The sequence below is a fragment of the Pongo pygmaeus genome, chromosome 8, assembly GCF_028885625.2.
Source record: "Pongo pygmaeus isolate AG05252 chromosome 8, NHGRI_mPonPyg2-v2.0_pri, whole genome shotgun sequence".
Lineage (NCBI taxonomy): Eukaryota > Metazoa > Chordata > Mammalia > Primates > Hominidae > Pongo > Pongo pygmaeus.
This window is the reverse complement of record NC_072381.2, coordinates 474,830-494,410: the sequence shown is the minus strand read 5'-3', so window position 1 is coordinate 494,410 and position 19,581 is coordinate 474,830. Positions and strand designations below refer to the sequence as shown.

General features: G+C 51.6%; 1 protein-coding gene across 6 annotated transcripts in view; it reads left to right on the top strand.

The window, feature by feature from the left end:
• The window catches only part of DIP2C (disco interacting protein 2 homolog C), a 405,817-nt gene that overhangs the window by 205,367 nt on the left and 180,869 nt on the right, over positions 1 to 19,581 (top strand). For all 6 annotated transcript variants that reach the window (XR_010127367.1, XM_054437227.2, XM_054437226.2 and 3 more), the window contains one exon: positions 10,856 to 10,966. Coding sequence is in view for 4 of the 6 variants with exons in the window: in XM_054437227.2 (XP_054293202.1) it covers positions 10,856 to 10,966 (111 nt within the window). In the remaining 2 variants the exon portion in view is untranslated. The remainder of the gene's footprint in view (positions 1 to 10,855; positions 10,967 to 19,581) is intronic.

The window sequence follows — 19,581 nt, the reverse complement described above, 5'->3', positions numbered from 1 at the left end:
CTGTCTCTGAAATACCACTGTCATAGTTGGGTGGTGGTTACTAAATGCTCAGTCTCCACCCCAACCCCCAGCAGCAGTATGTAAATCGCCTGAGGCCCCGGCTGCCCGCTCATGGAAAGTGGACATTGGGCAGGTATTTGCTGAATGGATGTGGGGGTGCGGCACGGAGGGGCTGAGTCTGCCTGTGGGGGTGGGCCGGGGCAGCGCTCACTTCCCCCCGCCCCACTGAGTGACCATGCCTGCCATGGTACGAGGATGGATGTGCAGTGTCCCTTAGGGCAGACACCACCGTGTCCGCATGATGCTCAGATCCACGTGAAGCCCTAAACAGGCACCAGAGACCTTCTACTGCCTCAGGCATCTATCTGGGCCGCAGTTTTATTTTTATTCTTGATTTGGGTAAATTTAAATGGCAGATGGTAACATGTAAGTGCTAATTAATGACCGAAATGACAGAGGGTAACATGTACCTCAGCACCGTCCAATAAGTGGAATTTTATTATCTTTTCAGAACTTGGCTGACATCCCAGTGTTTGATCCTGTGACTGGATCACATGTTCTCATGAGAACAGCTGCTCTGGCCTGAGTGCTGTTGCTTGCAATGGCTGCCTTGCCCTGTCGCCACGGAGAGGGCTTCCTCTGAGGTCCCGTTGCAGATTCTCCCACTGGGCTTTGACAGTCGTGAGGGAGGAGGTGCCCTGCCGTTGGCATTTGTGAATTTTGCACTTTGGTTACATACGGAATGAGAAACTTTCTGAAGTATGTAAATACCATTTTGTTCTGTCGTCTTTAGAAGACGTGGCTGGCTGGCCCTGGCCTGTTTACCTGGGCCGGCCGTTGGTGGTTCTGATTATTCGTGTCAGCAGAGTCTGTGCTTTCCCGGGGCAGGTGCACAGCGGGTCCGTATTCTTGTTCTGCCATGAGAGTTACAGTCTGGTGACTCCAGGGCAGCCCTTCCCATACGTGCTGGGGAGGGACCGCCTCCTCACGTGGGCTGGAGGGTCCCGGGGGCTTGGCCTGGGCAGGTTGCCTCCACTTAGGGGTCAGGCCATGCGGCAGCTCACAGGGTGAGGTGCTTTAAACTTAAATCCCAGAGGAGGGGAACCAGGGTGTCCAGACTGCATTGCCTGTGACATAGTGTGAATCTTTCTAGACCGAGTTGCTGCAGCAAAAGGTGAATCACCTGTGTTCCAGATCAGCTGTGTTCCCACGCTGTCAGTTTGATCCCATACATCTATTTCCTGGTCTTTTTAGCAACATTTAATGAATCGCCTTCCTCGTCTCAGACGTCAGCCGCTAGGGAGGGAGTGCAGCTGAGCCTACGCCATGCGGTGTGTCTCCAGTGGGGAGGGTAGCACCCACTTTGGAACTGGTCATGTGGGTTTTGTGAAAAATCCGAGGTGTAAGCAAAGTGCAGAAACGTGAAGCCCCGGTCCTGATGGTGAGATTGGCATCTCAACCAGTGAGCGTGGACTGGGGCTCAGGCTGGCGGATGAGACTCATCCAGTGAGCGTGGACCGGGGCTCAGGCTGGTGGGTGAGACTCATCCAGTGAGCGTGGACCAGGGCTCAGGCTGGCGGATGAGACGCAGACGTCAGACTCTCCCGACCCTGGATCACTGACAATTTCCAATGCATGAGTCCCTAATCAAGTTAAAACATTATAATAGGAAAAGGGTTGTTAAGCAAATATATACTGATTTGCGGCAAAGATTTGGGTTCATGAAAGATGGATAGAAAGGAGGACAGTGTGGGGCTGGGTGCATTGGCTCATGCCTGTAATTCCAGCACTTTGGGAGGCTGAGGCGGACAAATCACGAGGTCAGGAGTTCAAGATCAGGCTGGCTAACGTGGTGAAACCCCATCTCTACTGAAAAATATAAAAATTAGCCAGGCATCGTGATGGGTGCCTGTAATCCCAGCTCCTCAGGAGGCTGAGGTAGAAGAATCACTTGAACCTGGGAGGCAGATGTTGCAGTGAGTGGAGATTGTGCCATTGCCCTCCAGCCTGGCAACAGAGCAAGACTCCATCTAAAAAAAAAAAAAGGCAGCGTGAGAATTCATGGGGTTGGGGCAGGTGTTCAGGTGCTTAGGATGGAATTTCAGTCTTTCCATTGTATGGTGTTCCCACCCCAGTGAATACAAGGAAAATTATTAAATTTCTTACCCGTGTTTACAACGGTTGTCCTGTTTGCTTTCTGGCAAAGTCCTTGAGATTGCACTTATTTTAAAAAGAAGTTCTACGATGTGAACAAGAGTGTGTAATTGAGGCTTGGAGAGAATGGGACTGGATTTAGAAACTGCTTTGGGACAGACCTGAAATATAGAAAAATCCCCGGTAGTTTCACGAAGGGCCTAAAGCAGGCTTCTCCTACAGGACACTCCTGTGGAAGCCTCTGTGGAGCCTGGAGCACGGAGCGCTTGCCCTGGGTGCCCGGGAAGGAGGCCGGCAGAGCCTCCTGACCCTCCTCTCCCCCTCCCTCCCTCCCCCCTCCCCCTCCCTCCCTCCCCCTCTCCCCCTCTCCCCCTCCCTCCCTCCCTCCCTCCCCCTCTCCCCCTCTCCCCCTCCCTCCCTCCCTCCCCCTCTCCCCCTCCCTCCCTCCCTCCCTCCCTCCCTCCCCCCCCTCTCCCTCCCCCCCCCCTCCCTCCCTCCCCCCCCTCCCTCCCTCCCCCCCCTCCCTCCCTCCCCCTCTCTCCCTCCCTCCCTCCCCCTCTCTCCCTCCTCCTCTCCCCCTCTCTCCCTCCCCCTCCCTCCCTCCCCCCCCTCCCTCTCCCTCCCTCCCTCCCCCCCCTCCCTCCCTCCCTCCCTCCCCCTCTCTCCCTCCCTCCCTCCCTCCCCCTCTCTCCCTCCCTCCCTCCCTCCCCCTCTCTCCCTCCCTCCCCCTCTCTCCCTCCCTCCCTCCCCCTCTCTCCCTCCCTCCCTCCCCCTCTCTCCCTCCCTCCCTCCCCCTCTCTCCCTCCCTCCCTCCCCCTCTCCCCCTCTCTCCCTCTCTCCCTCCCTCCCTCCCCCTCTCTCCCTCTCTCCCTCCCTCCCTCCCCCTCTCTCCCTCTCTCCCTCTCTCCCTCCCCCTCTCTCCCTCTCTCCCTCTCTCCCTCCCTCCCTCCCCCTCTCTCCCTCTCTCCCTCCCTCCCTCCCCCTCTCCCCCTCTCTCCCTCCCTCCCTCCCCCTCTCTTTCCTGGGAGCTAAGGTGAACCATAGACACGTTGCTATCTGCACTCCCTCCTCCCCTCCCCCTCCCCTCCCCCTCCCCTCCCCCTCCCCCTCTCTCCTCCTCCCCCTCTCTCCTCCTCCCCTCCCCCCTCCCCCTCTCTCCTCCTCCCCTCCCCCCTCCCCCTCTCTCCTCCTCCCCTCCCCCTCCCCCTCTCTCCTCCTCCCCTCCCCCCTCCCCCTCTCTCCTCCTCCCCTCCCCCCTCCCCCTCTCTCCTCCTCCCCTCCCCCCTCCCCCTCTCTCCTCCTCCCCTCCCCCCTCCCCCTCTCTCCTCCTCCCCTCCCCCCTCCCCCTCTCTCCTCCTCCCCTCCCCCCTCCCCCTCTCTCCTCCTCCCCTCCCCCCTCCCCCTCTCTCCTCCTCCCCTCCCCCCTCCCCCTCTCTCCTCCTCCCCTCCCCCCTCCCCCTCTCTCCTCCTCCCCTCCCCCCTCCCCCTCTCTCCTCCTCCCCTCCCCCCTCCCCCTCTCTCCTCCTCCCCTCCCTCTCTCCTCCCCTCCCTCTCTCCTCCCCTCCCTCTCTCCTCCCCTCCCTCTCTCCTCCCCTCCCTCTCCATCCCTCCCTCCTCCCCTCCCCATCCCTCTCCCCTCCCCTCCCCTCCCCATCCCTCTCCCCTCCCCTCCCCTCCCCATCCCTCTCCCCTCCCCTCCCCTCCCCATCCCTCCCCTCCCCATCCCTCTCCCCTCCCCATCCCTCCCCTCCCCATCCCTCTCCCCTCCCCATCCCTCCCCTCCCCATCCCTCCCCTCCCCATCCCTCCCCTCCCCATCCCTCTCCCCTCCCCATCCCTCTCCCCTCCCCATCCCTCTCCCCTCCCCATCCCTCTCCCCTCCCCATCCCTCTCCCCTCCCCATCCCTCTCCCCTCCCCATCCCTCTCCCCTCCCCATCCCTCTCCCCTCCCCATCCCTCTCCCCTCCCCATCCCTCTCCCCTCCCCATCCCTCTCCCCTCCCCATCCCTCCCCTCCCCATCCCTCTCCCCTCCCCTCCCCATCCCTCTCCCCTCCCCTCCCCATCCCTCTCCCCTCCCCTCCCCATCCCTCTCCCCTCCCCTCCCCATCCCTCTCCCCTCCCCTCCCCATCCCTCTCCCCTCCCCTCCCCATCCCTCTCCCCTCCCCTCCCCATCCCTCTCCCCTCCCCTCCCCTCCCCATCCCTCTCCCCTCCCCTCCCCTCCCCATCCCTCTCCCCTCCCCTCCCCTCCCCATCCCTCTCCCCTCCCCATCCCTCTCCCCTCCCCTCCCCTCCCCATCCCTCTCCCCTCCCCTCCCCATCCCTCTCCCCATCCCTCTCCCCTCCCCTCCCCATCCCTCTCCCCATCCCTCTCCCCTCCCCTCCCCATCCCTCTCCCCATCCCTCTCCCCATCCCTCCCCTCCCCATCCCTCTCCCCATCCCTCCCCTCCCCATCCCTCTCCCCTCCCCATCCCTCTCCCCTCCCCTCCCCTCCCCATCCCTCTCCCCTCCCCTCCCCTCCCCATCCCTCTCCCCTCCCCTCCCCTCCCCATCCCTCTCCCCTCCCCTCCCCTCCCCATCCCTCTCCCCTCCCCTCCCCATCCCTCTCCCCTCCCCTCCCCATCCCTCTCCCCTCCCCTCCCCATCCCTCTCCCCTCCCCTCCCCTCCCCATCCCTCTCCCCTCCCCTCCCCTCCCCATCCCTCTCCCCTCCCCTCCCCTCCCCATCCCTCTCCCCTCCCCTCCCCTCCCCATCCCTCTCCCCTCCCCTCCCCTCCCCATCCCTCTCCCCTCCCCTCCCCTCCCCATCCCTCTCCCCTCCCCATCCCTCTCCCCTCCCCATCCCTCTCCCCTCCCCATCCCTCTCCCCTCCCCATCCCTCTCCCCTCCCCATCCCTCTCCCCTCCCCATCCCTCTCCCCATTCCTCTCCCCTCCCCATCCCTCTCCCCTCCCCTCCCCTCCCCATCCCTCTCCCCTCCCCTCCCCTCCCCATCCCTCTCCCCTCCCCTCCCCTCCCCATCCCTCTCCCCTCCCCTCCCTCTCCCCATCCCTCTCCCCTCCCCTCCCCTCCCCTCCCCATCCCTCTCCCCTCCCCTCCCCTCCCCATCCCTCTCCCCTCCCCTCCCCTCCCCATCCCTCTCCCCTCCCCTCCCCTCCCCATCCCTCTCCCCTCCCCATCCCTCTCCCCTCCCCTCCCCTCCCCATCCCTCTCCCCTCCCCTCCCCTCCCCATCCCTCTCCCCTCCCCTCCCCTCCCCATCCCTCTCCCCTCCCCTCCCCTCCCCATCCCTCTCCCCTCCCCTCCCCTCCCCATCCCTCTCCCCTCCCCTCCCCTCCCCTCCCCATCCCTCTCCCCTCCCCTCCCCTCCCCATCCCTCTCCCCTCCCCTCCCCTCCCCATCCCTCTCCCCTCCCCTTCCCTCTCCCCTCCCCTTCCCTCTCCCCTCCCCTCCCCTCCCCATCCCTCTCCCCTCCCCTCCCCTCCCCATCCCTCTCCCCTCCCCTCCCCTCCCCATCCCTCTCCCCTCCCCTTCCCTCCCCTCCCCTCCCCTCCCCTCCCCTCCCCATCCCTCTCCCCTCCCCTCCCCATCCCTCTCCCCTCCCCTCCCCTCCCCTCCCCATCCCCCTCCCCTCCCCTCCCCATCCCCATCCCCCTCCCCTCCCCTCCCCATCCCCATCCCCCTCCCCTCCCCTCCCCATCCCCATCCCCCTCCCCTCCCCTCCCCATCCCTCTCCCCTCCCCTCCCCATCCCTCTCCCCTCCCCTCCCCTCTCCCCTCCCCTCCCCCTCCCTCCTCCCCCTCCCTCCTCCCTCCCTCCTCCCCCTCCCTCCTCCCCCTCCCTCCTCCCTCCTCCCTCCCTCCTCCCTCCCCCCCTCCTCCTCTCCTCCCCTCCTTCTCTCCTCCCCCCCTCCTCCTCTCCTCCCCCCCTCCTCCTCTCCTCCCCTTCCCTCTCTGTCTTCCTGCTCCCTTCTCTTCCCCCCCTCTTCCCCTCCCTCCCCTTTCCCCTCTTCCCCCTCCCCCTCCCCCCTCCCTCCCCTCTCCCCTCTTCCCCCTCCCCCTCCCCCCTCCCTCCCCTCTCCCCCCTCCCTCCCCTCTCCCCTCCCTTTCCCCTTCTCTCCCCCCTTCTCTCTCCCCTTCTCTTCTTTTTCTCTCTTCTCTTTCTCTCTTCTCCACCTCCCGTCCATCCATCTGTTCCTTCATTTTTCCATTTCTCCATTTCTCCATTTCTCCATTCTTCTGTCTGTTCTTTTATCTGTCCATCCTTGCTTTCATCTCTCCATCTTTTGCTGATTTTGCCAATCCTGCTTCCTTGACCTTTTCCTTCTCTGCTGGCCTCGCTGCCTTCTTCTCTTCCCACGCACCTTGCATCTTCTGTCGTCTCTGCTCAAGTTTTATTTGTGGTCTTGCTGTAATTCTAGAGGAAAATAAAAATCTCACTGACATTTTGGATTTCAGTGGAAGTATTCCAGCCTCTGTGGGAGCCCTGAGGGTTCAGAAATATTTCCCGAGCCCATCCTGGGGCCAGCTCCGCCAGGAGCAAGCTTGCCTCTTGCCTGCTTCTCTCGGATCCCAATAGATGTCCCTTTCAGGCGACCTTGATAGCTTTTTCTTGCTTCAAGATTGATTCCTGGACCTGAAATTTTAGCAGTTTCCATATTTTCTTAAAAGAATGCTCTTCTTTAAATACTAACTTTCATAATGGGATTCCAAAAATGCTTCTTCTTGTATTCAAGACAAGCCATATTTTGTTCTTGTAACAGAGATGGAGGCTCTGGGCACCACTGCAGGTACCAGGAGAACGACAGCCTCTGCCCTCAGGAGAGGGTGTGGAGGGGCCCTTGTTGCAAATGAAAAAGCAGTCACGGGCGAATGTTCAGACATCGCACAAGGGTGACACCGGGCTGCTCCCACTCATGGATCACTTCTGCACCTGTGTTTCCTTGGCAAGAAAACAGCAGAAGTAACCGTCCTAGCCTGGTGCTTTTTGTGCTGAGGAATGAGTGATGTATCAAGTGTTTAGGCTAGGGCTGCAGTGTTAGCTACTGCTGCTTCTGTCCAGAGGCAGGAGGCTGAGCCTAGGAAAGTTCATGAACTTGCCCAGGATCCCACAGAGTGATAGGAGCCAGATGGATTCGGGCCCTAACCGCAGGCATGGGATCTCCCGTCCCCGGAGGACCAGATCTGAGCTGGTGCCTCATGTGGCCAATGTGTGAAAGCTGAGCAGGTGCTCCTGGGAGGAGAACCTCATCTCCATCTCGGCCATGTTCTTGCCTGAGGAGGCCTTGCTTTTTGTTTTCCAGACTCTTGAGTGTTTGAAGGCGGCCACCCCATCTCCCTGGGGACGCCTCCTTCCCAGGGACCATGCCGGCGTCTCTCCTCCAACCACGCCTTCTGTCATGAGGCTTCCGGTCTTTCTGTGATGCTCCTGAGAGCTGGTTTTCAACCACAGTTCCCCAAGCTGAACGTGACTATGAACGTGAGCCCGCAGCAGCACAGAGCAGTATGCTGTAGTCATGTGTCTTAGTGATTGTTCATGTTCGTGCTACCCAGAGGTATCTGTTCCAGCAGCCGTGCTTGGTTTCCCTGTGATGGGGACAGTGGGGATGCCCCTCTGCTGCCCCTGGATCCTGTACGGTCACAGGCTGGAATCGAGTTGAGCAACGCCTATTCAATTGTGGCTTTTTTCTTCCCAGAACACACCGTTAAGCCACCTCCAGCCTCGTTTGGAATGACGTCAGAGGAAAATGAATGAAGGAAACATGCACATTCATATTCGTTTCTTTTGCCGTCTTATTGCAACCTGTAGAAGCTAGTCTTCTATTTTATTCATTTGTTTTCAAACTTTTGTTGCAAACTTTGCATTTCCACCTATGAGAGGAGATATTCACAAGGATGGTATGCAAAAGTAGCTTTCTGAGATCAGACACGTAAGGTCTGTGAGAAGCCGAGCAGCAGCCTAGAACTCCGTATGCCATCGTCCATGGGCACCAAGAGGAGGTTAGGGGTGGAGGTAATCCCAGGAAGTGTGTTTGAGTGGACTAGATAGGTGCGGTACTGAGATTGAAGGTGAAACATTAAAAACGTCAGGCCACTGGTTACGCTTGGCAACTTGGAAGTGTGTATTTATCTGTTTCTCCCAACTGTGCTGTCAGTGACTGTGTAACTCCACAGCACAAGAGAAGGCAAATAGAGGAATTTCTGGTTCATCATTTAGCAAAATGGAGAAAGCCAAGATGCAGACACGGGAGACAGCCATGGGTGCTGTACACATGGAGCCCAGAGAACGGCGTCCAGGAAGCAGGTGGCTGCTCCTCCCCCCGCTCCCCCCCTCCCAGCCATGTGTGTTATCTGGAGAAATTAAACCGGGAGGCTCCAGGTTTGGGGATGGTACTGAAAACAGAGGCTCCAGATCAGAGGGATGAACTTGCCTGTGTTGGAAACAGGAGAGGGCTCTTCGGGCAAACGAAACAGCCCCAGTGAAGCCTTCTTGGAGGAGAGATTTGGTGGTGTGCCCCTATGAGAAGAAAAACCTGATTTGCAGCAAAAAGATTGTTGAGGGAGAAAAGAAAGGAATGGATATTACAACCTGGCTTGCAGCTCCTCCAGTGGGAATGAATAAAATATTATTGAAGGAGAAAAAAAAGGAATGGGTATTACATAAGGATTATAGTATTAGAGTGAAGTTTAATTTCTCACCAATAATGGAAACGAAAGGCAATGAATAAAAGTAATTTTCACCTAGAAGTCCGTATCTAGGCGAAAGACTCAGTCTCACTGGGATAGAAAGAAAAGCACTTTTGGACGCGTGGGGCCCCCAAGTGTTCTTTCTGGTTCTTCCTTTCTGAAGCACTCGAGGTGCTCCTTTAGGACAGGAGTGTGGAGAGACGAGGGGGCATCGAAGGGCGTGAGAACAAGTGACCAACACTGTGAGCAGCCACGGCCAGCGGGAAGAAAGGCGTGGCCCTGTGACGGTAGCACGTTCGGGACTGGGGCAGGGGCTCCAAGAGGACTTCCAGGAAAATTGAACAGATTCTCACCAGGTTGTCAGTGTTTGATCGTGGGCAAGAAAGTATGGGAAAGAGTTTTTCAGTTCTGCTGGAGAATTGTGAAAGGGTTGGCAATAGGTACATTGAAAGCCAAGATAGTGGAAAATAAAAAATATTAACTCCAGAATCATTGAAAAGCGTAAGATAGAACGGTATTTGTAGCACACTGCAGACCCTGATGTGATGGCCACAGTGGTGTACGGGGTGGTGTCTAAAAAGGACAATTCGGGAAGTCATGTGATAAGTCCATGTTTATGAATGTAAATGCCAGGTAGCTACTGTTTTTCATGTGAGACTTGATAATACTCTTTGATTTCCTAAAATGCATCTGTTTGATAAAAAGGTAATTGAAGATCATTTTTAAAAGATCAGTTGTAGACGATGACTGGAAGAGGTTGGAGCAGCAGATAGTTTAGTCCTCAGGAACTGATGGTGATTTGGATGCCCTGAAAGAAGAGCGCATGAAACTTAGCAAAATGATGGTGTAGGAGCCATGCTTAACTTAGTTCTGAACTCGCCAGCCTGATACGTGGGACCCACACACACACCATCAAAAGCTGACATTCAGAAACCACCAGAGTAAGAGGAATATGAGGTCCACAGACTCTACAACTCTCGTAAGAGCCCATCATGGAAAACCAGGGACTACATATTTCTTTTCTTAAAACTTTTATTTCTGGTTTACTTTCAATCAAATATTACTGATCAATTTCTGAAGAAGCATTTATTAGTGATTGGTGCTCAGTCTCAGAGCAGTTCTTCATGGAACTGTGAGGATGACGTAGGATGACGTCCTTCATGTGGTATCAGAGCCGTTCATGGAACCGTGGGGATGATGTAGGATGACATCCTTCATGTGGTGTCAGAGCCGTTCACAGAACTGTGGGGAGATATTTTTCCCGTAGTATCAGAGCAGTTCTTCGTGGAACTGTGACGATGATGTCCTTCCTTTGGGGGCTTAGTTTTGTCTAGTTGTGTTCCTTGCCACCCTATTATTACCTGAGTATAATCAATGTGTGACAGGTGGATTCACATCAATGTTTTGACCAACATCATTAAACCGTGTGTATCTGACCACATTAATGTTTTTTGTAATTCATCAAATAATTATGATTCGTAGTCGAATATAATCTATTAAAACACTTGGCATCAAATGGAGTAAGTTTCCAGAGAGTAATCTGGAATGAGCAAAGCTGGATATTCATGGTGTGTCCTGGTTACCTGAATTATATTGTTAAATTATCCTATAAGATTTATTTTAAAAATTAATAATAAATATACTTTTAAATTTTCTTAACTTATACAGCCCACTCTGTATATTTATTACATGAAAAGGTCATAACTTGAGTCTATGTCTTGGGCCCTGTTGCTCTAATTCTAACTCCTAGGAATTCAGTTACCACCTGTGGCTGAGTTTGTGTCTCTCCCTGCCTGTCAGTGGACCCTGACCTCACAGTCAGGGAGGGGTCTCCCTGGCTGTGGGAGAGCTTCCCCCTCAGTCCTGGCCCTCCTGCCTGTGGGCTCTGAGGCGCCGCCATGCCCGGTCCCGTGGGTAGCTCTGGCTTTGCTGTGGGGATGGAGGGAGTGATTTGCTAGAGTCTGCTGACTCCGCTGAGCACAGCCACACCTCACTCTGCTGTTTTCCCTGAAATCCAGGGGTGGACCAAGCTTTGCCGCAAGAACGCCGGGCTCCCGTCACTCCTTCCTCCGCCTCTCGCTATCACCGCCGACGGTCTTCAGGGTCACGAGATGAGCGCTATCGGTCAGGTAAGCACGGGGCGGGGTGTGACAATACGTCCATCTGCCGCCTGTGCCGGGAGGATGCCTGTGCCCAGCCACTGGGCAAGGCAGAAGAGCAGTGGACCTGCAGCACGCAAGGGGCCTCCAGCTTTCTGTGCAGACACACCCTCTCGGGAAATCCCAGTGTCCGGTAAATAGCTCTTCATGTGATTTACAAGCCCATGTTGTCTACTATTCAGAATTTCATACTGATTAAAAAGATTATAATCTCTTGCCAAATTTTTCTTATTTTTAGCTGTCACTGTTAAATAACTTTTTAATCGTGGTTGCTAGTATAGTTTTTTCTTTTTCTTACCCTCAGTGATTTGTTTTCCAGGTCTACTTTTCTAAACAGAAACGAAGACCATACATTGTTATGTGTTTCCTGTTTTTCATGTGTTTCATGATGCCATCTGCACAGGGCTGTCTGGAGACTGAGTTGCCGCTGCCACCTGGGCTTGGCCAGCTGAAATTTCATTAATTTAGTAACAGAAAACTTAGGCTGTCGGGCATGGTGGTGAGCATCTATAGTCCCAGCTACTCATCAGGCTGAGGCAGGAGAAATGCTTGAACCTGGGAGGCGGAGGTTGCAGTGAGCCAAGATGATGCCACTGCACTCCAGCCTGGGCGACAGAGCAAAACTCCATCTCAACAACAACAAAAACTCAGGCTGTGATTAATGTTTGAATTATTCTGAGTTTTTCCAATGTGTAGGTTAAAGTTGCTTCTTTAAAAGAAAATTACCTGTGAATTCTTTTGTAGTTCCCAGGGCACCAGTGAGGGCAGGGGTGATCGCTGGTGATGGACCCGATTCGTGAATCCCTTTGTTTTTCAAATGCCCTTCACTGGCGTCCTCATGTTGTTCTCACATGGAGCTTTCATGATAAGCAGGTGAAGTTGTGACTGTTGTCTCCTGTGTCAGAAGAAAAAACTGAGGCTAAGGGATGATGGAACTCACCCGGTGGTCGAGGAAAGCCTGTGAGTCTCAGTCGCGCTGTAACAAATCTCTCTGTCCACAGAGGCTCGTGTGATTAGCCACTTCTGCATCCTCAGTTGCCGTCTGCCTGTCCTGGCTCTGCTCCTCTTTCTGGAGAGGAGATTTTATAGCCTCAGGGAGTGTCACCCATGCAAAAGAGAAAGACACACCTGAGAGCCTGAATGAAAAGCTGGTGCCACCTCCGGGGTGCCCCTGCTGCCTTCTCCAAGGAGGCCGTGACCCAGGAACATGTGTGGGGATTGAATGAAGGAGAATTTGTTCCCAAATCCAACCTCTGTTGTTTCACAGCTGTCTTAAGCCCCGACACATATTTGAGACCTTCTCTTACTCACGTGGGTGTCTCGGAGGCCCCTGTCGAGTTCAGGAGTGTGGAGGCACCTGGGTGCTGTCAGCCAGTGACCAACGCTTCCCTCACTGTGTGTCAGTGCTGCTATGCGGACGCCCTGTCTGTGAACACACAACACACCCAGACGTGCACGCAGGCTGAGTTCACATAGCTTCAGTTCTCACAGAAGCCAGTGGGGGTGTGTCTTCCATTTTATAGATGAGGAAACTGAAGTTCAGGGAGGCTGTCCAATGGCTGACGATCACATGGGGTTGCTCCTCGCAGGAGGACGCAAGCCCATCTTTGGCCGGCCATCTTGCCACACAGGAGAGGAGATCCGCGTCAGTCACCTCTGCGTGTTTCCTACGTTCTCTCTCTCCACGACGCTGCAGGGGGGTTGATAAACCTTGTGTTTACCTTTGGATCGTGCCATCTTCACAATCCCAGGTACTCCATGAGATAAGCATGGTGGGTTATGGTTGTCTCATGCTCTTCTCTCTCGATAAAAGCCTGGGAGAGGTGGGTGTAGCAGGAGATGGTGATCTCTTGGCTTGGGGTGCGTTTTCTTTCAATCGTGCACCTTACCTCACCTCTTCAAAGGCAGGAAGGCATGGGAGAGAGAGGCACACGGCAGAGGGGGTGGCTGAGAGTGGGAGGATGAGTGGAGGAGACCGACACTTCAGTTCAGAGCCCACAGGCTCTGCTCTGGAGGGGAGGCTAGACCCAACGTGAGAAGCACAATTCATTTCTCCTGTTTTTTGTAAAATTGTGAAATATGGCGCCTCTTCATACACAATCTCTCCCGTTCCCCATCCTGACTCATGTCTCCATTGCCTTTATAACCACATGACACTCTGTCCATCTGTCTGCATGTCTGTGTATTCGTTATTTGCCTACCTGTCAATCATCCATCCATTTATCAACCTCTCTGCATCTGTCTACACATTCGCCAATCATCTGCTTACCTATCAAGCATCCATTTACATCCACCATCCGTCCATCTATCTAACATCTCATCCATTTACCCAACTACTCAGCCATTCTTCCACCATCCACCTCCCTACCTCTCACTTTCTTCCATAAGAATACGAGGTCCACACAGGCCAGGATCTCTGTTTTGTTCACCTGAAATACTGCCTGGCTTCTGTATTTTGAAGGAAGATGAGGGAGTGTGACACATTTGGGGAAGGGCAAGAAGTTAGGTAGGAGGGGCTGGGTTATAGCATCTTGTGCATCATGCTCGGGAATTCGGACTTCATCCTGAAGATGATGGGAACCACTAGAAGATTTTAGGTGAAGGGACAGTGGGGGCCAGTCAGGGTTTGAAGATCACTTTAGCAGCAGCATGGAGCATGGGCTGAAAGTGGGGGAGTCCAAACAACCTGAATGCCTGAAACTGATGTGTACTTAAGAGATATCTGTCAGGGCTGGGTGCTGTGGCTCATGTCTGTAGTCCCAGCACTTTGGGAGGCCGAGGCGGGCAGATCACTTGAGATCAGGAGTTCGAGACCAGTGTGGCCAACATGGCAAAACCCTATCTCTACGAAAAATACAAAAATTAGCCGGGCATGGTGGCGCATGCCTGTAATCCCAGCTACTCCAGAGGCTGAGGTAGGAGAATCTCTTGAACCCAGGAGGTGAAGGTTGCCGTGACCTGAGATCATACCACTGCACTCCAGCCTGGGCGACAGAGTGAGACTGTGTCTCAAAAAAAAAGAAAATCAGTACCAGTGAGATTTGAGAAATGCTCAAAAGATAATAGCAATAGGACCTGAAGGCTGGGTTAGTATGGAGGAACATGAGAGGAAATCAGGGTGACCTTGATGTCCTAGTTATGCACCTGCACAGAGGATGGTCTCGGATTCTGCACCCAGAGTGACTCCAAGACGTCCAGCTCATGCACCTGCACAGAGGATGGTCTCCAATTCTGCACCCAGAGTGACTCCAAGATGTCCAGTTCATGCACCTGCACAGACGATGGTCTCCAATTCTGCACCCAGGGTGACTCGGAGACGTCCAACTCATGCACCTGCACAGAGGATGGTCTCGGATTCTGCACCCAGGGTGACTCCGACATGTCCAACTCACGCACCTGCACAGAGGATGGTCTCGGATTCTGCACCCAGGGTGACTCCGAGATGTCCAGCTCATGCACCTGCACAGATAATGGTCTCGGATTCTGCACCCAGGGTGACTCCGACATGTCCAACTCACGCACCTGCACAGAGGATGGTCTCGGATTCTGCACCCAGGGTGACTCCGAGATGTCCAGCTCATGCACCTGCAAAGATAATGGTCTCGGATTCTGCACCTAGGGTGACTCTGACATGTCCAACTCATGCACCTGCACAGATGATGGTCTCCGATTCTGCACCCAGGGTGACTCTGAGACGTCCAGCTCATGCACCTGCACAGAGGATGGTCTCCGATTCTGCACCCAGGGTGACTCTGAGACGTCCAGCTCATGCACCTGCACAGATAATGGTCTCTGATTCTGCACCCAGGGTGGCTCCGAGATGTCCAACTCATGCACCTGCACAGATAATGGTCTCTGATTCTGCACCCAGGGTGGCTCCGAGATGTCCAGCTCATGCACCTGCACAGATGATGGTCTCCAATTCCACAGCTACTTCTCTTTAGAGAATCAAGCTTACTGTGTATAGGTTACAGATGGGAGAATTTGCTTTAGCTGTTCACTTACTGTGTAGAGGATACTATGAACAATTGGGAAGATAGTCCTTGAACTGTCATTTATGTGAGAGATAATGGAAAGCACTGTTATTCCATGGATGTTGTTGTAGTTTTTAAAAGCTGGGTACTCATCTTTGTTTTTTGTTTGTTTTTGAGATGGAGTTTTGCTCTTGTTGCCCAGGCTGGAATGCGATGGTGTGATCTCGGCTCACTACAATCTCTGCCTCGTGGGATCAAATGATTCTCCTGCCTCAGCTTCCCAAGTAGCTGGGATTACAGGCATGTGCCACCATGCCTGGCTGATTTTGTATTTTTAATAGAGACAGGGTTTCTTCATGTTGGTCAGGCTGGTCTAGAAGTCCCGACCTCAGGTGATCCACCTAACTTGGCGTCCCAACATGCTGGGATTACAGGCGTGAGCCACTGCTCCTGGTCTCATCTTTGTTTTAATCAATAATGACTGACTGGCATATGGAGTGCACTACATGACCTTTGCATTGCCTGTGAAGTCTCAGGTGGGGTTCTCACTTTCTGTAGCCAACACAGAGCACTCGCCTTTATGTGTCCTGGCAGCAGCCACCCTTCAGGAAAGCAGGAGGGGCATAGGGGTCATTACTGGGGTTCCTTATTCTCTGCTATTTCCTGCTGTTACAGGAATCCAGTTGTGAGTTCTCTAAGTTTAGATATACTATGATTTACTTTCTCTTAGAGTATATGCTCACGTGGTTTTAACAATAAGGTGTGAGATAAGAGGAGCTTATGTTAGTCTATTACCAATAGACACATTTCACAATTTTCTGTCTGCTTTTTTCTTTCTCCTGAGCCAACCGGGAAGACTGGAATCATTCACGAGGAAAGGGCTGTGGCTCCTAGGGGAGACTTGGCAGCTCGAGCTCTGTGACCACTCATCTTGCAGTAGAGCTACTGCGGTTGCTTCAGTGACCGAATTTTTTTTATTTATATATGTATTTTTTATTATACTTTAAGTTCTGGGGTACATGTGCAGAACGTGCAGGTTTGTTGCATAGGTATACATGTGCCATGGTGGTTTGCTGCACCCATCAACCCGTCACCTACATGAGGTATTTCTCTTAATGCTATCCCTCCTGTAGTCCCCCAGACCCCAACAGGCCCCAGTGTGTGATGTTCCTCTCCCTGTGTCCATGTGTTCTCATTGTTCAACTCCCATTTATGAGTGAGAACATGTGGTGTTTGGTTTTCTGTTCTTGTTGTGTGTTGGCTGAGAATGATGGCTTCCAGCTTCATCCATGTCCCTGCAAAGGACATGAATTTACCCTTTTTATGGCTGCATAGTATTCCATAGTGTATATGTGCCACATTTTCTTTATCCAGTCTATCATTGATGGTGGGCATTTGGGTTGGATCCAAGTTTTTGCTATTGTGAACAGTGCAGCAATAAACATACGTTTGCATGTGTCTTTATAGTAGCATGATTTATAATCCTTTGGGTATATACCCAGTAATGGGATTGCTGGGTCAAATGGTATTTCTGGTTCTAGATCCTTGAGGAATCACCACACTGTCTACCACAATAGTTGAACTAATTTACACTCCCTCCAATGGTGTTTCTCCACATCCTCTCCAGCACCTGTTGTTTCCTGACTTTTTACTGATCACCATTGTAACTGGCATGAGATGGTATCTCATTGTGGTTTTGATTTGCATTTCTCTAATGACCAGTGATGATGAACTTTTTTTTTCATATGTTTGTTGGCTGCATAAATGTCTTCTTTTGAGAAACGTCTGTTCATATCTTTTGTCCACTTCTTGATGGGGTTGTTTTTTTCTTGTAAATTTAAGTTCTTTGAAGATTCTGGATATTAGCCCTTCGTCAGATGGATGGATTGCAAAAATTTTCTCCCATTCTGTAGGTTGCCTCTTCACTCTGATGATAGTTTCTTTTGCTGTGCCGAAGTGCTTTAGTTTAATTAGATCCCATTAAGTCAGTTTTGGCTTTTGTTGCCATTGCTTTTGGTGTTTTAGTATTGAAGTATTTGGCCATGTCTATGTCCTGAATGGTATTGCCTATGTTTTCTTCTAGAGTTTTTATGGTTTTAGGTCTTATGTTTAAGTCTTTAATCCAACTTGAGTTAATTTTTGTATAAGGTGTATGGAAGGGGTCCAGTTTCAGTTTTCTGCATATGGCTAGCCCATTTCCCCAACACCATTTATTAAATAGGGAATACTTTCCTTATTGCTTTTTTTTTTTCAGGTTTGTCAAATATCAGATGGTTGTAGATGTGTGATGTTGTTTTCTGAGGCCTCTGTTCTGTTCCATTTGTCTATATCTCTGTTTTGGTACCAGTAGCATGCTGTTTTCATTACTGTAACCTTGTAGTATAGTTTGAAGTCAGGTAGTGTGATGCCTCCAGCTTTGTTCTTTTTGCTTAGGATTGTCTTGGCTATGCGGGCTCTTTTTTTGGTTCCATATGAAATTTAAAATAGTTTTTTCCAATTCTGTGAAGAAAGTCAATGGTAGCTCGATGGGGATAGCATTGAATCTATAAATTACTTTGGGCAATATGGCCATTTTCATGATATTGATTCTTCCTATCCATGAGCATGGAATGATTTTCCATTTGTTTGTGTCTTCTCTTCTTTCCTTGAGCAGCAGTTTGTAGTTCTCTTTGAAGAGGTCCTTCACATCCCTTGTAAGTTGTATTCCTAGGTATTTTATTCTCTTTGTAGCAATTGTGAATGGGAGTTCACTCATGATTTGGCTCCCTCTTTGTCTATCATTGGTGTATAAGAATGCTTGTGATTTTTGCACATTGATTTTGTATCCTGAGACTTTGCTGAAGTTGCTTATCAGCTTAAGGAGATTTTGGGCTGAGATGATGGGGTTTTCTAAATATACAATCATGTCATCTGTAAACAAACAATTTGACTTCCTCTCTTCGCATTTGAATACCCTTTATTTCTTTCTCTTGCCTGATTGCCGTGGGCAGAACTTCCAATGCTATGTTGAGAGAGGGCATCCTTGTCTTGTGCCAGTTTTCAAAGGGAATGCTTCCAGTTTTTGCCCATTCAGTGTGATATTGGCTGTGGGTTTGTCATAAATAGCTCTTATTATTTTGAGATGTGTTCCATCAATACCTAGTTTATTGAGAGTTTTTAGCATGAAGGGATGTTGAATTTTATCAAAGGCCTTTTCTGGATCTATTGAGATAATCATGTAGTTTTTGTCATTAGTTCTGATTATGTGATGGATTACATTTATTGATTTGCATATATTGAACCAGCCTTGCATCCCAGGGATGAAGCCGACTTGATCGTGGTGGATCAGCTTTCTGCTGGATTCATTTTGCTGGTATTTTATTGAGGATTTTCACATCGATGTTCCTCAGGGATATTGGCCTGACATTTTCTTTTATTGTTGTGTCTACCACAACAAGGTTTTGGTATCAGGACGATGTTGGCTTCATAAAATGAGTTAGGGAGGAGTCCCTCTTTTTCTATTGTTTGGAATAGTTTCAGAAGGAATGCTACTAGCTCCTCCTTGTACCTCTGGTAACATTTGGCTGTGAATCCGTCTGGTCCTGGACTTTTTTTGGTTGGTAGGCTATTAATTACTGCCTCAATTTCAGAACTTGTTATTGGTCTATTCAGGGATTCAATTTCTTCCTGGTTTAGTCTTGGGAGGGTGTATGTGTCCAGGAATTTATCCATTTCTTCTAGATTTTCTAGTTTATTTGCATAGAGGTGTTTATAGTATTCTCTGATGGTAGTTTGTATTTTTGTGGGATCAGTGGTGATATCCCCTTTATCATTTTTTATTGTGTCATTTTGATTCTTCTCTCTTTTCTTCTTTATTAGTCTCACTAGTGGTCTATCTATTTTGTTGATCTTTTCCAAAAACCAGCTCCTGAATTCATTGATTTTTTTGAACGGTTTCTCATGTCTCTATCTCCTTCAGTTCTGCTCTGATCTTAGTTATTTCTTGTCTTCTGCTAGCTTTTGAATTTCTTTGCTCTTTCTTCTCTAGTTCTTTTAATTATGATGTTAGGGTATCGATTTTAGATTTTTCCTGCTTTTTGTTTTGGGCATTTAGTGCTGTGAATTTCCCTCTACACACTGCTTTAGCTGTGTCCCAGAGATTCTGGTATGTTGTCTTTGTTCTCATTGGTTTCAAAGAACTTACTTATTTCTGCCTTAATTTCGTTCTTTACCCAGTAGTCATTCAGGAGCAGGTTGTTCAGTTTCCATGTAGTTGTGTGGTTTTGAGTGAGTTTCTTAACCCTGAGTTCTAATTTGATTGCACTCTGGTCTGAGAGACTGTTATGATTTCCATCCTTTTGCATTTGTTGAGGAGTGTTTTATTTCCAATTATGTGGTCAATTTTAGAATAAGTGCAATGTGCTGAGAAGAAGGTGTATCCTGTTGATTTGGGGTGGAGAGTTTTGTAGATGTCTGTTAGGTCCCATTGGTCCAGAGCTGAGTTCAAGTCCTGAAAATCCTTGTAAATTTTCTGTCTTGATCTAATAGTGACGTTGGGGTGTTTAAAGTCTCCCACTATTACTCTGTGGGAGTCTGTCTCTTGGTAGGTATCTAAGAACTTGCTTTATGAAT